The sequence below is a fragment of the Rhea americana genome, unplaced genomic scaffold (assembly GCF_003343005.1).
Source record: "Rhea americana isolate MKP2758 unplaced genomic scaffold, rheAme1 scaffold_42, whole genome shotgun sequence".
Taxonomy (NCBI): domain Eukaryota; kingdom Metazoa; phylum Chordata; class Aves; order Rheiformes; family Rheidae; genus Rhea; species Rhea americana.
Genome location: NW_028186557.1, coordinates 5,870,774 through 5,888,522, shown reverse-complemented (window position 1 = coordinate 5,888,522; position 17,749 = coordinate 5,870,774). Strand labels below are relative to the sequence as shown.

The following is a 17,749-nucleotide window of genomic DNA, read 5'->3' as shown; positions in this document are numbered from 1 at the left end:
GCCACGGGAGGGGAGCGGGGCTGGCGAGCGGCGGTTCCTGCAGGTGCGGTGGCCGCCGAGCCCCTTCCCCGGCGCGTGCGCCTGACCGCGACCCCTCCGCACTTTCGTTTTCCCGGGGCGGCCGCTGAGGCTCGGGAGCCCCCGGCGAGCTGCCGGTTGCTGCTTCCCCTCGCTCGCGGCTGGCTCGTGCCCGAAGGCTGCGCGTGAGGATGCGCTGCGGATTTGGGGAGACTTCATGGCTTTTTTTTTTTTTATTTTTTTTTTCTTTTTTTTTCAGGCCAAAAAGGGTCAGCTGCAGTCAGGTTTCACCACATCAGCTTCCTCCCCTCTGACAGCTCATTTTTTAGCTGATTTTTTTTCCTCTTTCTTTTCTTCCAGGCAGGGAGGGGAAATAAACCCTGTGAAAGCTGGTGGCCTCCCGCGGACCCCCTGCGTGCCTCTCCCATCGCTCCGGCGGCGCCTTCCCACAACCCCCGCGCCGACCTCCTGGGCTTCTCCCCGTTCCCGCGCCAGCGGGATGGAGCAGGATGGATCTCCTCTGCCTGCTGGCTGGGCTGCTCACCACGAACCAGGTTTTGTTATTTCGTTGTCAATTGAAAGGCTGGAATGCAACATTTCCCACCTAAAATATTTTAAGTCTGACTTGCAACTAGTKCAATTTTGCTCAGAGCGAGCGCCTGTGGCTTCTCTGATGGCTAATAGGGTTGTGCTCGCACTGAAGGCTCCTCTCAGGGGTAGCATTAACAAAGAAGAAGGTTGGTCTCTTTCTTAAGTTTTGAAAAGTTTCCTATCCTTGAGGCTTCAGAAATCAGCCAACAGCCTCAAGAGGCTTTTTGGAAGTGCAGCCGTGCAACCAGCCCCTGAGCAGTGCCAGGAACCAGCCCAGCGATGGCAGCGGCCTCCCGGGTGCTGAGTCCGGCTGCCCCAGCAGCCCAGGGGATGGACCAAAAACAGGCTGATTTTAGCCTGCAAGAAGCCTCGGGAGAGGGCAGATGCTGGTGATGTGGCCAGGCCGAGGTGCGAGGTTTTGCCGGGACCCGAAGGGAGGGTGGGTATAAAGTCCACCCTGCTGCTGCATTGGCAGCTCAGCAGCGGTCGTGCCACAACGTGCTGCCAGCTGCAGCTTTTGTCGCCAGATGGGAACTCCCAGCAGGGCCCAACGTGGGCAAGTTAATGGTATTAGGAAAGGAAAACCCTGGGAGCTGGTGGGCTGATTCCCCTTCTGCTCCAGCATCGCCAACAGGAGCTGGGTAACAGCACCTGGTGCCAATGGGTTTATGCTTGAGTATCAGGATTTTTCAGGAAAAACCAACCAACCAACCAAACAAACAAAAAAWCCCCCTGTTCTTGAAAGGCTCTGCCTGCAGCAAATGTCTGCAGTTGGGTCACGTGGAGCTGAGCAGCAACCAGCTGTGCGTGGCTGTGCGCAYGAGCCAGCGCTGGCAGAACGGAGCTGTCGAGGGTGCCCTGATGCTGCCGCCCTGGGAAGAGCAAGGAGGCAGCGGTGCAGGTGCTGCACTGCAAAGGCTCATTCAGACTGATGCAAAAGGTGTGTGGTTTTTAGTTATGTTTTTTTTTATTTATTTATTTATTTATTTTGCAGTCTGGTTACCTCCATGTAAGAGTGAGGTGCTCAGACTGGAGCAAGATCAGAGTGAGAGACATGGCTTGTTCAGCCTGGCTGCAACAGGGTGGCAGAGCAAGAGCAGGAGACCCTGGGAATGGCAAGTATCGGAGACACAAGCTCCGCAGTGTAAAGGTTTAATGAACAATTAAGTGGTTACAAAGTGATCGGGGGGGGGGGGAGGAATACTGACTGGAAGGAGGTTTCTGAACTATCTGAAGAGCTTTTCCCAAATCTTGGTCTTCCAGGCAGGGCTGTGAAGGGAGGGGGTTGGCGCTGGTTTAAGACAGCACTGGATCCATCTGTGGAAATAAGGTCTACCTACATAAGAAAACGCCCCTAGGGAAACTCAAATGATTACACGAGGCCTCAGCTATGCAYGGGGCAGGCAGAGGGACGGAGCTGGGGCTGGCCCAGGTTGGCTGCACCGTGCAGGAGCTGCACAGGGCTCTGCTGCAGCACGGTTTAAGCACAAGAACCAGAAACGAAAACTGTGTATTAAATAAAAGATTTTACTTTTATTTAAAATAAAATGCATTTATACATAGTCTTGAAACCACAGACTACTGGGATACAACACTGGTTATTCCTTGGTATTAGGTGGGGCAGAAGATTCCTCACCGTTAGCGTTAACTCTGCACCACTGTAATACCTGGGGAGGTCCTGACCCCAGGTATCAGTTATTGAGGATGTCGTGGCACAGCTCTGAAATCATACTTAAGTTAAGTAAAAACATATTAGGCTGAAATTGGGGGTTTCTTGTTTTTCGGTTGCTCCCCTTATCCCTTACAGGCATACTATAGTTAATGCTGATACACCAGATCTATGCAATATTCTAGCTGGCTTGTGAGACTAGTTAAAAAAAAAAACTGTACAATTTTATAAAATTTGTGTTTTTACATTAGTTACACAAAACCTATACTTCATAGACCTTTACTTCATATTGAAATGAAAATTTTGCATATCATAGGCAGAACAGTGACTATGCTGGTGAATACTAAAAGTGTCATAATACAATATGGTGTAAAAATAAAAAAAATATATAATATAAATGATTATCAAAAGGAAAGTTAACAAACAAACCAAGCTATAACAGACTATCAGAGGTCATCTTCAAGGCCGCACACAACTATCTTCAAAATAATGTCAGGCACCTGTAGCAGTCCTGGTGCATGTAGTGTGAAAGTAAAGATCAAAGTTCYACTTATGGGTAGGACAACTTCAAAACAAGAGGTCAAATTTACAGAATAAAAAAACACAAAAGGAAATAAAACACTCATGCATTAAAACATGATAAATAGACTTCATATAGCTTAAGCCCTGGATGGCTTTTAAAGAAAATGGCTTAGAGTTCTCTTGGAAATGTGGCTACGTTAAGTCGGTCAAATCTCATGCTGATCTGCCCACCATATTTTGTATCTAAAGGCTACCGGCAGAATTACCTGGCCCAGATACTGTCTTGTTATAGCAAATTAACAGAAGTGCTCATTAGTGCACACAGATTAACTGGTCTGGTAATGCAAAAATTTTCATGATAAAAAAGATACATTTCAAGCTTACTTTATTAAGCAGCATATTTCAAATAACAGCTTTTTAAAGTTAAATATTAATATGGCCATGGGGTTTCCTCTCGGTATACAGTACTTCAAACTCACACCCAACCACTGGTCAGTTTGTAGAACATCTCTTCATCTAAACTTTCGTTCTGATCTTTCGCTCGTGTCGACAAGAAGATGTAGCCACCAATGAATTCGTGAACCACCTTGCAATCCACCTCYGTGCAAATGAAGGACACCCGAACGTCATCTGCAAACTCCACAGTTACCTAGAGTGCAAAAACACAAGGGTTAGGGTCACCAGGGCCTTCCAAAACRAGTTACAGTGACTTATGCTCTCCCTCTCTCTGTTGTTGTTGTTCTCTGTTAAAGCAGATGCCTTCTGTGTTGTCTCAGTAAAACACAGCCATGTACATCCTGATGCAATCATTACTGTTAAAATGTTTAAATACAGAAATACCTTCTTTTGCTAGGAAGGAACGCAAGATAAAACTGCTTTTGAAATAGTAATAAAAAAAAGGATCAGCTTTAGGAAACAGCAACAAAAAAATGACCTTTTAAAAGCTGACTTACTAAAGTCACCTTAAAAAACAAAATAGTTTGTGAAACTCAAGAGCAATTTCTTTTTTCATGCAACAAAAACAAGGATGTGGCTGAGGGGTAGAATACAAAGCAGATCTTATTGAAAGCCRGCTTTGGGGTGGCTGTCTCTGGGCGCGGTGTGAAGAGTGCCTGGCTCACCATTTTAATCTCCCAGTTTACATTCCACTGCTTCATGTTGCTGAATCGCCATGTTTTGACGGCATCGCCCGTGCTCGCGTCCATCCGTATCAGTCTGTTGTAGGCGATTCCAATCAGCTCCTCCTTCTTGCCTCCCTGGAACCTACGATAGGGGGATTAACAAAAGCGAGTCTTGGACAGAGGTCAAAATATTTTAAATTCAGCAACTGAATTAACTTATAAATCGTGACACAAAGTGATTAATACTTTTAATTTCAGTTCCAAAGCAACTTGCTATCCTGGAGCTAAAGCCAGATCATTGGATGCATTTGAAAGTACTGCATTTACATTTCCTAAGCTGTATGTAGAAGTCACCTCTGCCTGAAATTATAGTTTTGTATTGTTTCGACAAGTCATAGATAATAGCTTTAATCCAAGTACGTCATTCCTAATTATCTCTGGAAAATTCAGAGTAATAAACATACTCGTGATATTTATTCATGAAATACTACCTGTTCTGCTTCACAGAGCCACTGACCTTGCAATGAAATGCGTGATGCCAAATTCTGGCAGCGATTGCCAAGCTTGAATAAATCGCATCTTTGCTTCAATGAGACTCATCTGAGCGACGTTCTGATGGGCCTCCAGTATCCTCGCCGTGATCTGAATGCGACGAGACACACTGGCTTTAGGCAACTTGGCTGGTTAATGACGTCTCAAACAACGCGCTCGCGACAACAGCGCGGACAGGTAACAGCTTGGAACGCGTTTGGGAATCGTGCGACTCCTCAGTGAGGTTATTAACAACGCGGATGATTTACAGCTTCTACATTGAAGTTGTATTTCATCTATTACGGCTTAAAGACGGGGACCCTGGCTGCTGTTCATACACAGCAGATAAACAGTGATACGGAGCTGCTTTTACTTGGTGTCCCTAGAAATGTAAAAGCAAATATAGATGTGGCCTGTGTGAAGGCAGAGAGTATTCAGACTGCTCTAGTTTAAGATGCAGGATGTGAGCAACCACCAGGGGCAAATTTCTGGTATAACAGTTMTAGAGTGGTTTTGCAGCCGGAATCACTGCGGAGCATTATAAAAAACAAAAGGGGCCCAAGTTTCTCAGGATGGGTATGTTTGCATTACTCTTTAATTACTACTTTCAAAAACAAGGGAGTTCTAGTCTATTTTAAGTTACAACTTATCTTAATTTTATTGTTGCTGTCACTTACCAAGTCTCTTACATAGCCTGGCTGTAGATGGCAATGCGGAAGAAAAAAAAAAAAAGAAAAGGAGGCAGAAAGAAAAAAAAGCAATCAGAAATATGGCAACAAAGCAAAGAAAAAGTGTAAATTATCTGCAAAACAAAGTTCAAGCAAAAACCATGCACAATTTCTTAGGCAGAAAAGCAGCCAAAGTGAATGCAAGCACGAAGAGGGAACAAGCGAGCACAGATTCGCCCCTCGCGCTGGCCCTGTCTAAACATTTGCAAAGTCCCATTTGGCTGAATTCTTGTACAAATGGCTTTTATCCCAATGGTGCTCAAAGGGAAGGGGGAAACTACAGAGTCAGAGGGTGAATTCCTGTTCTCACCCTTATTCCCCTGTTTCTGCAAGCTCAAGTTTACTTATTCACATAGAAAAGCCCTTAAGCTCAGCAGCTCCTTTTATTTGAGATATGCAGAAAACCGATCCGCATGCCATTCTGTATAAAAACTGCCTGCTATCCAGTGGCTACAAAGATAAAATCAAATGAACCAGGCAGAACGGGCGCAGGAGGTCACCCTCTCTYCTGAGGCTTTCCTAGGGACACAGCTTGCTGTTGGAAGCAGCCTGAGCGCTTCTCCCACGTCAAACCACGGCAAGGCGCCGCCCCGAGCCGGGGGAAGGCCACCAAGCCGAGTCCGAGTTCACGTGCGACTGCTTGGAAACTGGGAACGTGAATCTCTTCCTTTTTTTTTTTTTTTTGCATTTATGACTTGGTGCTGCAAACCCGATCTGCCAGCCCTATGCTCTTGCAATGGCAATGTAAAGAGAAAAAAMCAAAAAACCTAAAAATGCTTTTGAAAAAAAAACCTTAATAAGTCATTCAGTTCTCCACAGGCCAACGGGGAGAAGGAACGTGAGCACTAAACACCATCACACCGAACGCTCAAGCCCAGCCGCCGCACGGGGCGGCAGTCTCGGGTTCGCAGTGCCACCGGCGGTCCCGATCTGGGCGCCGTCGGYGGGCTGTGCGACCTCCTCCTCCTCCTCAGCAGGACCCCCGTGGCCGGCGGCGCTCCGGCCTGCGTTCCTCGCGTTCCCGTGGCCCCCCGATCCTCCCGGCTGCCCTGTCACGTGTGCCGCGTGCGGTCCGTGCCCGTCTCCATGGTTTGACGGCTGTTAACTTTTCTGCCTAGGATGCATTCACGGTAAGCAAGTTCTGCAAGCTAATATTTTTCCAGGTGCCTCTATTTTACTGAGTTCAAGCCTAGAAGGCATTATATATGTTAAAATTGGATATTTATGCAGTCTCTCCTCCATCCAAGTGGATATAAAGGCTTATTCAGAAGAATAATAAGGGCTATATAAAATCTAACTGCACTGCCAGGAAATCATCATACTGTGCCAATAAAAAGTTATATTTTTCCTGCTTCTCTGAGTTGTAGCCTGCTTTTTGGTTTGGAGGGATCATATACAGCCCCAGTCAGCTGAAGTACACCGGCTGCAAATCTAGAGCTGAATGACTGAGTCACTGAGAGGCCACGGAGCAGTGCCATACTTATTTTTGCTGCTGTACTGAAATACAATGTCTTTCAGAAAGTCATGCATTTATTTCTATCACAAAACAGTTCAGCTCTGTCATGCACTGACTGAATATAGGGTGGAATTCAAGCACAAGTCACAGTAATTTAAAATGAAGCAACGTTTTGAGGACTGGCATTTTGAAGTAGTGGAAAAGTGAAGAGAGAAATATGCAAAACACATTACAGCCAAGTCTGTATAAAGCTCTGCAAGCAGCTGGAACTACGCTGATCCTGAGGATCTCTGTACGAACTCTGTGCAAATAAGTGGTTTTAATCCCAGCACTGTGGATTGACTGCATCTTGTCACTGCCTGCTGTTAGATTTGAGCAGTAAGAGATGTGGGCAGATGCTTAATGCTTTGCCACCCTGTCATTCTGTATSACAGTACATGGGGAAAAAAACAACTCCAAAAAGGTATTTAAAATAATTGGTCCCCCACTGCCTAGACAGATCACGAGCGCCATCACACTTAACCTATGAAGCRTAATTAAAATCACTGGTGCCACGAGGTTTCGTCCCCAGATGCCGGATCAAAACCATAGATACAAGTATGTATTTCATTTTAGTAACTGTGCATCCAGGCGAAAGACGACGACACCTGGAACACTTAGGATTAAACGCTGGCTCCTGCTGGAACGGGTGCAAGTTTAGCCCGGTCAGTAACAACACCGTGACGACGAGACACCCGAGGCCCAGGGAGAGCCACGTACCTGCTTGTTCTTGTACTTCTTCAGGTAGCGAGGCGAAACCAGACACTCGGGATTAATGTCGGTCGTGATTTGCTCCGGKATTAACTGTGGGTCCGGGTTCAAATGCTGCATTTTCAGGAACGACAGGATGTTCTGCACTTCCAAGCTGTACGAGCTGTCGGCCATGGTCTTGCCCTTGGAGGCGAGCCGGCAGGCCGCCATCCAGTTCGCGTACTGCCTCTCCTGCGGCCGAGGGCGAGAGAGGCACCCCGTTAGACCGACGGCAGGCGGCCCCCGGCCCCCTGCCCAAACACGACTCCAGGGAACTTTCTTGAGCCACAGGAGAATCAAGCACACGCAGCAAAAGATGGAGAGAAACCCAGCCAAAATGTAGAATATAACCACGGGACAAAACCAAGGAAGAGGAGGAGCTGATTTGGTACTCCAGATTCACACACATGCTCACATGCAATTCTGAATGCCAAGATCGGATACTTTAGCATGTGAGTGCATTTTTTTTTTCGGTTGTTGTTTTTAAATTAACAATAGCTAAAGAGCACCTCCAAGCGTGACCCACGCCGGATGAGATAACGGAGGGCAACGGGAAAACGGACRGCCAGTTAAAGTGATAAACTTACATTATCACAGCGAAGCCAGATTTCATTCATTCCCTCTGCAACTGGAATCAGAAGTTTGATGTTAAACTTCTGACCAGAGATGTTCACATCTGGGGTAACTTCACATCCTACAATGAGGGAGCCAATGTTTAACATGTGTGTAAAGAAGTACACTTTAAAAAGGAAAAAAAAAAAAGAAAAAAGCAAGCACTCCAACTACACAGTGTCGAATAGCATCTCACTGCTGCAAAGGTCTTACACCACGTCTGACAGGACAAATGCTCTACGATGCAGGGGGAAAAACACTACAGACATCTTTTTCCAAAGAAAAGGAAGAACGGGAAAAAGCAAGATCTGATTTGAAGCAATAAAGCCAAAGCTAACACATGCCCACAGGATACACTCCCAGATCCTGCCTGYCCTCATGAACAGAACAAGTGCCTGGCAAACACCTCCGAACCCAGGAATTCCCATGAAATGGCAGGAAAACGTAGCTGGAGGGCTGCTGACTTTCACCCCGGGAGCCCCATGTATTATTCTGGCCGGATGCGYCACTTCTATCTCTAGCGATGAGATGTGAGCATCCCTCGGTTTCAGTGTCTGAAAAGGATTATAAGCGGTTGTACGAACCCTGGGGGTTCGTACCCAGCATGGGCTCTGCTTCAGCACGGCCTCCAGGATTTTTTAAAAGCGCCGTCACAGCAGATATGTCAAAAGCTCCCAAAAAGGTATTCCAGGCGTTTCCAGGCTGTGCCGTGCTGTGACTGCAGTCTGAGGTCATTTGGCACCACATCTGCTCTTGCCTYCACGATAAAAAAACCCCCAGCTTTCTGCAGTTTCATAGCTCTCAGAGCAGGAATGTTTTACTTGACATAAGAAAGGCCAGCAGCCTTAGGAATTTAAAATATAATGTGCAGGGCTTGCAGGGAGTGCTTGAGCGAGGCTGCACACAAACAGCACAAGGGAGAGCAGGAAAAAATTAAAGGCAGCACACAAAGAGAATGGTCTGTTCTCTCCAGCTCAGCATGGGCTCAAGCTTATTCTTCGCTGCTGGAGTTATTTCCATTATTCAGAACAGGCATGACAGAAAGTAAAATGGCAAGYCCTCTTCTTGTGCTCGCACAGATCTCCTCTGCTTTGCCCTACAGCAGATAAATGGACTGTTCAGAGCAATCCCCACAAGCCCGCTGAATAACTGTGCTACGGGGGAGCCTGCAGTGCTTTCCGTTGGTATCCGATCCCCTGTGTGTCCTTGGCACACACGCCACATATTYATGTTCTAGAAGTGTGACTCTACGCCACGCTACTAAACCCCGCCACCTTCTTTTCTTTAAACATTTCTATTCAACCTTAAGATGATGTCTAGAGGCTAAGACGATAAATCAGTAGAAAAATAAGACGCAAGAGTGGCAGACTGTTATTGGAATAAAATGCAGCAGTGCTCATGTTTCACTTACCTCTTAAATTCATCTGGTGTGCAGGAGTCCCGTTGGATTCTTCTTTGCTTTTATAGCAGGAAATAGAGGTATCTTTGAAGGTGCACCAATACGGCTTGTAACCTTTTAGTGTTAGCTTCTTAGGCCTGCCAGACAGGTTGATCAATATTACTACACAAGGTCTACAGTTTTCTGGGTGACAGGGTTTAGTTTAAGGGACACTAGGAAGTAGCTGGACTCCTAAACCATGCTGCTGTGCCTTCACACTGAAGCTGCTGCACCAGGAAACTAGTTTCATCCTTGAAAAATCTGGGCTAGGTCTCAGTCCTTGCCCAGGAGCTGAACAACCATTTGATTTCTTGAACTCGTCCCTTTGCTACAGTAAAGTTAGGTCAAGAAATTGAGCTGCAATTACAAAGTTCCCAGGAAGGACTGATCCCAGTGAGGTCCCATTAAATTTGAGACGAGGATAAGGGGGACCAGAGAACTATAGAACAGCCAAAAATCATCTTCTTCACTTGCTATATTAGACAGGAACCAATTTGTTCCAGCTCCGAAAGGAAACAGCATTTGTAAGACTTGTCTGTCAAGCACATGCATGAGTACATATGCTGTTTTCTTTTCAAATACTCGACTTCACATCAGAAAAGGTTCAGTTCCTTCCCATACAAAACACAAATTTTGCTTGACTCAGCAGAGCAGGCGATGGCCCAGCAAGCCAGCGGCAGAGTAGAGCAGCCACCAGGCATGACTGATACCACTGACGGATTAGCTTTATGGAGCCGCAGGTTGCAGAACTTCTTAAACCCCAAATTTCTAATCCTTATTCAAAGCCAGTACTCAGGGGCTTCTCATTTCTTGCATCTCCATCCCACAGCCCATTGATCARCCCTGAGCTATGAGGCTCAAACACACGATGGGCCCAACTGCTTCCCCCTGGGGGCTCCCCGTGTTGATCTCCAGGCAAAAGCACGCTGCAGGGCTGAGCACGTCCCTGGCATCAGCGGCAGGGACGGGCAGTCCCGACAACCTGCTGGGGAGGAGACCTCTTGCCAAACCTGAAATGCACTGAAATGGCCAAATGCACAAAATTTTTGGCATTAGAGGATGCTCGTATGCGCCTGAGCCTTGTTGTTCCCACACTGTTGATCAACGTCTGAGCTCAGGGATGTCTGCTGGCTTCTTCTGCCATCACTATTTTCCCTCATCCCCAAGGCCAGGCTTTTTTGGGGGGGCCTTTAAATTGCAGGCAGAGCGTTTTGGCTGGTCCGGGCATTAACTCGGCTGGCAGGGGCCAGAGAGATTTCCCAAGTCCTCGCAGCGGCAACAGGGCTATTAGGGACATATACTGCAGCCGCTCTGCGATGAAGTGGGATGGAAAAACGCAAGAGGCATGTCCAAAACTGGGCCAACTCCTAGCCCTGCGTCATTTACGTAGTGTTTCTGGCAACAAAATAGTGCCTGGCTCTTATTTTTAGGAACAAATTCCAATACCACACTTTCCCTTCTTTATGAAGTGAAGAGAGCCCTTTCCATTAAGGTACCTGCTGAGAAAGCCAGATGCCTATGGGAACACACACAGAGGTTTCAGCCTACATCTGCTGCTTTTGAAGTAGCAGCAAGCTGAAGCCATTGTCAGCAACTTGCAAGGACCTGGCTTTCCATTTGGTTGAAGGATAAAAAAAAAAAAAGGGGGGGGGGGGAAGAAAACCCAGAATTTAGTCCCCCGTCCTCAGGCTGCTGCAGCAGCAAATTTGGCTGAAAGCTGGCCACTTAAAACGAAGCAGATACAGAACTGCAGAACTTAAGCTGGGAAAAAATATGCTGCTAGCAGTAAGGCGAGGAGATGTCGAGCTCCCAGGYGATAACCAATGCTTTTGAGGTTTCTTTCTGAGTTTATCCAAATTGCAAATGTGGTGTTTGGAAAGGTTATGTACAACACCACACGAGAGGAGGGAACCAACATCTTTTCTCTCCTACCTCCTCCCCTCCCCAACAACTGGATCTCCAATTTGTGAGTAATTAGCTTCCTGAGTTGTGCCTAATTTTATTGGCAAATAAAGCACATCAAAGGAAACAAGTCTTTTTGCTTGCTTGCTTTTTTTTTAAGGGGAAAAAGCACCCACTCGGATGCATGGCACAGACTCCAGCCCTGAAACTTCGCTACAGCAATTAAAACAGACCACAAGCCCAGACTGACTCCGAGAGTAGGACTAACCTTATTAATACGCATTACAAGATGGAGAAAGAATTTTTCAGAACACAAGTAGCAGGTTCTGGCTCCAGAACCAAACAATTATAAAATAAAGGCTTGTTACAGAGCTATTTTGCTGTCGCTGCTTTTCTTCTGTTCCTATACCTATTCTGTGAAATTTCATTGAGGTTTATTTACAGTTTCCAGAACTTTCATCATAACCTTAATGCAGCAGGCATTAAATTGCAAAAGACAGTTGTGACTGCCAAAATATTAGTCAAAGTCCAGACACTGCTGTTCCCAGTTTCCACGTATCATCATCCAAGTTAAAAAGAAATAACAATAATTATAAAAAAAACCTCCCTTAAGTGCAATGGAAGAGCAGGATGGTCAACTTAAACCTGCTTCTTTTGCTGAGAAGAGAACAGATAGACCAGAATCCCAGTTGTTTATAACTCATTTGCTTCCTTCAAACCAGGAGAAGTATTTGAGTGAGGTTTTCTAGCGATGAGATACACCCCTAATTTTAGGATAGTTTCATTTATTTACTGGTACTAACGATGTTATGGGAACCTCTTGGCATGTCTGGCCAAGGGAGGCAGAAAGTACCTCTCCCAGCTCTGCCGGGCGGATGTGTACATGCCACGTGCCCGGGCTGGGAGTACCAGAGAAACATCCTGGATTTTATATCTGAAGAACTGAACAACTGCGGGGCAGTATCCAGTGAGATGTTTTGGAGTGTTTTTACTAGTGTTAAATATTCAGTGACYGTGCCAAATGCTGGATGAATAAATAAAATCTTTTAATACCCTGAGAGTTCAGATATTCTGGGCTGTAATACCATACAGTGACTGGCAGCTCAGTGGCACTTCACACGGTAATGCAGCGGTGGGCAGCAAAATCTTGAGACAGGAGGGAAGAATGGACATTAAGTGGTATTACTATTAATTATTCATTGATATTACCAGTTTCACATGCACCTTTTCCCATCAGTACTTACTTGAATACTTTAATGTAGTCAGCAAGTTCAGGAATGGAAGTGATGTCACCCTGCAAATAAAGATTATCCCATTCATTCATCTGCCAGGCCCAGGAGTCACTGGTGGGTGGGTGGGCCCCGCGAAGAGGGAAACAATTCGGTCTGTTAGACAGCGACATGCAACTGCTCAGAGGGAATTTCTCCAAGGCAGGAAATTTGGTAAGGGCTTCACTGTCAAATGTCAGGGACTCACAGGTCATAAAATCGCTTCTAGGAAAGTACAAGCTATTTCACAGAAGGAGGAAACACAGCAAATCTATTGCACAGAAGTGCTCTTCTGAAACAAGAGGACAATAGTTTTTATTCCTTTTTTTACGGCCTTTGGCCTTGTGGAGCCAATTCCCACCTGTTACGTCACTTACTGTCACATATTGGCTCACGTTTGCATACAAATTTTTCTCTCCCACCGATTTCTCCTATGCTTCAAACAAGTGAGAAAGATGCCATTCCCAACCACCCCAGAAGACTGTGGAAAGGCTTTCTGCAAGTTCAGAATGGCATTTTTTTCCTGCTTTTTCATCTTGAGTTTAGCTTAACATACCCGTGTATTTTAGATGAACAAAATATACAAGATGGCCTTTTCAATTCCCACGAGATCAGACTAAATGGTTTCTGAATCACCAAAAAAAGCAAACATTGCTACAACAGTTTTTAGCAGCAAGTCAGTTGACTTTCAGTCTGCAATGACCAACGCTGTTTACAGATACCATGGGGGAAAAAAAAATAAAAATCTAGACAAACAATCCAGTAATTGCCCATTATCCATATTCAATTACTTGAATGGCTCTGGAAATGGCTACTGTTAGCAACTGATACAGAAAGGGATGGGTTTTTCTGATGAATCATTGTGTTCTTCATTCTCATCTGGCAGGGACTTAGTACTGTGCTTCAAATCCATTTTGCAAGAAAAGGTCTCTCATCTATGAAAACTTCTCACTATTTAAATTGCACCTAAGCAATGCTGTTCTCCCCACAGTACAACCAAAAGGAGCAGCATAGGTTAATATTGTAAAATTTGGCTGTTGTTAATGACAGAAAAGCAGGCTATACATGGACGTTAGCTTCAAAGGAGCCTTCACAAACACTTAAAAAATTATATGAAGTGAGGGAAAATTAAGAATGCAAAATTGCAGGGGTTTTATGTTTTAAAAGGATCAGAACATAAAAGTGAAACTCAAAGATAGCATAAATATGCAAAACTGTACTAGCTGGAGGAATTGTTCTGTACGGAAATGTACATTCCAAGTCTGAATATACCTAGTCCTTCTTCTGCAGTGCAATTCTGAGGCCTTTTAAAAAAATTTTAGAGAGGCAGTTTTAAAGAGGGAAGACTAGTCTTAAGGAACATATCAGAACAAAGAAATCCTCTGAAATACAGTCACAGACCACTCAAGCATATAATCCAGTCTGGTAAAAATATAATTTCGTAAGTCTAAGCTATTCATAGTTATTACTGAAAGTCCTGGCCACTGTTTCAGGTACTGTAAAACTTTGTCGTGAATTAGAAAACAGTGGAAGAGAAATATTGGTGTGAAGAATTCAGTATTTCTGAAAGTCAGTACAGAAAAACAGACGCCAAACGAAGAACGCGAGTTTTCCATTATTTCACTAGTATGGTGGCTCGGTATGTTGAGGGTTGAGTAAGATCCCGTTCCACACAATTTTCCAGGTGGGTTAGCTAAGGCTTACAGAGGACAGAGCAACTTGTCCATGCTCACACAAGCAGCCTGTGGGTCCTGGGGATCACTCGAAAAGCCTRCCTTGCTCACAGTTTGGTCTTACCATCCTGATAAGAAAAAAGCGTTACTGCACTTTGCTTCTGCAGCAGCAGTCAGTGAGTGCAGAGGTGGGCACATGGGAAGGGGTTCTGAGCTCTCAGTGCCTGCCTCTGGGTGCTAAATTAGCTGGGAACACCAAAAAAAGAGAAGCAGTCCTACAGCCAGCAGCTTAAATGAAGCCCCAGGCTGAATTTGTGCCCTTGGTCAAAGAGCCTTTTATGTTGTATCCAGGTTCAKAGCACAGCTCCAGCTCTGCTGCTGGCCCTGCTCTGAGTGTTGGCTGGAGTGGACACTGCCTGAAGTCCCTTCCAACCTAAATTACTCTTTGGCATTTTTGAAAATGTAATCTAGTTTTATAAAAATAATATTCTGGTCTAAAAATATTATTCTGTATTGCTCTGTTCGGTTGTGGGCAACCTTCTCGTGCTGTAACAGCAGAAATTGAAAAAAAAAGGGAGAGGAAGGAAACAAAAATGGTTAGAGGCCTGGAAAAATTCCTCCCTGCACAGTTCAAGATTATTATTCCTGCTTTGCTAGAGGGAAGCAAGTCAAAGGAAGGGRGAGTAAGGCATGCACATCATCATCATCTGCCCAAAACCCTTACCAGGATTGTTGATGTTTTGCCACCTTCCAAAGTAATTTCTAGATCAGAAAGCGCAGCGTCCACCTCATCGACCTCCTTATCACTGTTGTTCAGGTGATTTTCTGACGACATGATGGACAGCTTGTTGATGTGGTACTGAAAGGCAAAGCGCAGCCTCTGTGAACGTGCAGTATTTAACAACATTGCTGCGATCTGCTAGAGATCTCGTGTTGTCACAAACTCCGAAGGCRGCGTGAAACACTGCAGGGAAGCCACACCGCCTTAGGATGGAACAGGGGATCCCATTTCGAAGCGTTAGCATGGGGACCTGAGCATGGACTGGTGACCCACCTCCCCGGGGACTGGAGCAGTGAACACTACCGGGGACACCCCAGGCTCTGCATGACGCGGTGCTGCTCTCGGCGCTGATTTCAAGCACGCTCGTTGATTCTGCCGGACGTGCCGTTGTTGGGTACCGGGCAGCAGACACAACTGTGCAACGCCTCACTGCATGGGGTGTTGCAGGTAGAGCACAGATCGGGGGACGCAGAAGAGGTGCAAGCCCAGCTCTCGCTGCCGCCTGTGGGAATTTGGTCCTTAGCCTACACGGGAGCAGAACTCGGCTGAGGCAGAGAACCGAGCGCAGCTGAGTCAGAGATGAGCCTCAGATGCAAGCGTCAAGCCTGGTCACAGCGCTATCCATCCATGTCGTATTTGTAACCTGTTGATGGCACAGCWAGCACTACACACGGGCAATTCGGTGCATCTTCGGGAAGCTGTAGTAATCCTGCTCCCTAAACCCAACTGCCTTCTTCTCCGAGGTGGGAGTTCTCTGACAACAGCACAACAAGCCAGGGAAGAAGGGCAGGAATCGAACGCAGATCCGGCACCTCCCAAGCCCGTCTGTAAAAGGAGCGTGGCTGCTCTCCGCAAGCCCTCCTAGAGGGGATCCAGCCAGGAAACGGTTCTCCCATGTGCAGACACATCCAGAGAGTGACCATCTCCAGGGAWTACTGCAAAATTTCTCCGCCACAGCCAGGATCGTGTTCCTGGCATCACCAGAGAGATAACCCATAAAGCCAGCAACAGGCTTTGCTCTTTTCAATTCATTTCCATGAGGATTTCACCAGATGCTGCAGCGAGGGTTGGTGGTAGCCACAGGATGGATGGCCGAAGGACAGCTCTAAACCTCGTGGGCCAAAGCTACTCCTTTCTTTTGGCAATAACTGTTTAGCACTTTTTGAATATACAAACTTTTGATTAAACAGTACTACCCACGTTCGTGACAGTATCAAATAAGAACCAKCCAGTTTTGCTGCTGAACTAATGCGCTGTGCTTGTGTGCGTATTTTATACCTTCTTGCACCTCATCTATTTTTACCACAGAAAGCCACGAAATTGGTAGTATTAATCTCACAGTAACTACCATGCTCTATCTACTCTGGACCAACGGGAGAGGTAAACTGAGTCTTTACATTTCTGTTTTTGCTCTTTTTTCCCAGGAGAGAGGCCCTGAGGGCTCATATGGGGACAGCCCTGCCCTTGCAGGGGACGCTCGCGCAGCCTACAGCGATGAGGAATGCCAGACCACACGTAGTAAATGGGCTGCCAGTCTTACAGAAGTCAATAGCAGGTGTATGATTTATAGTAAATCACATAGAGTATTTCATAAAACAGATAAATAAATAGTTCTGGGAAACCCACAGATTATCACCAGCTGTTCTGGGGGCARCATGCCAGAAACTCACAGTTCAGTAACCTAATGTACTTACTGGGATTTTTTAAAAAAGGACAAAACTAAAAGTCAAGATAGACATAAACATGTTTGGTAAAAGCAAGCTAGATTCCTTTTCATGAGAAATAATAAGCAACAAATACTTAAACTACCTAATAAGCTCAAGTGAATATTAGGAAACAGTCCAATTTCTACTAGAACAAGAAGTCCAAGTTCCCCACCAAAGACGAGATGAAGCCTCTAAAACACCATTTACAGMACATTAAACTTACCACATTCATCAGTATTCAGCAGTAGAGAGGTCTGAAAAGCTACAATGAAGTTTAATCACAARCATTAATATCCCAGGCTGTCTCCTACCTGCAACGCGGCAAACATCATCATTTCTTCCTCCGTGCACTCGATTTCCTCCAGCAGAATAGCCCACTTCGACTGTTCATAGAGCTGGTTGATCCTGATCGCATCGTACTACGGCACATCACAAAAACACAGGATGGTTATAAAACAAGCTTCATGGGAAGACCCATGATCTTTCATGCTTCAAGCATAATTAGAAGACAAACCTGTTTGTTAATCCTTTTATTTCAACCCATCTTTCAGTTTGAGATTGAAAAGCCTTTGCCATTTAAACTACCCTTAGGGCAACACAAGCAATATCTAAACCTCAGCAGACTGGTAACACGTAAGCACGTACACCCAAGGTTTGATACACACGCGACCACTTTTCAAAGGGGCTGAGGACACGTCAGCACAAATGAATATTAGAGATACAGGCTGCCTTTGCTTGAAATGTTTGCTTGCAAGGTACAAGTGAAATAAATAACTCTGTACCTTCGGATTCAGGTCAAAAAAGCTGTAGTACTTGAACCGGAGCAGCAAAGCCTCATTTTCTTTCACCTCCTGCTCCATAAGAGATCGGGATGAATCCAGCCATCTGCAAATTGTCAACAATGGGTTACACACACAAAAAGCTCTGGCTAAGTYGCAATGACT

The 17,749-nt window shown here is 45.6% G+C and overlaps 1 protein-coding gene across 1 annotated transcript in view; it reads right to left on the bottom strand.

The window, feature by feature from the left end:
• Positions 1-2,120: 2,120 nt before the first annotated feature.
• The window catches only part of FERMT2 (FERM domain containing kindlin 2), a gene marked incomplete at its 5' end in the record, with an annotated part of 37,887 nt that continues 22,258 nt past the window's right edge, over positions 2,121-17,749 (bottom strand). The window contains 11 exons of the mRNA XM_085314967.1: positions 2,121-3,449; positions 3,922-4,063; positions 4,439-4,563; positions 5,130-5,150; positions 7,396-7,617; positions 8,013-8,119; positions 9,449-9,573; positions 12,622-12,671; positions 15,043-15,177; positions 17,117-17,224; positions 17,588-17,690. Of these exons, the coding sequence (XP_085171093.1) occupies positions 3,276-3,449; positions 3,922-4,063; positions 4,439-4,563; positions 5,130-5,150; positions 7,396-7,617; positions 8,013-8,119; positions 9,449-9,573; positions 12,622-12,671; positions 15,043-15,177; positions 17,117-17,224; positions 17,588-17,690 (1,312 nt within the window). The remainder of the gene's footprint in view (positions 3,450-3,921; positions 4,064-4,438; positions 4,564-5,129; positions 5,151-7,395; positions 7,618-8,012; positions 8,120-9,448; positions 9,574-12,621; positions 12,672-15,042; positions 15,178-17,116; positions 17,225-17,587; positions 17,691-17,749) is intronic.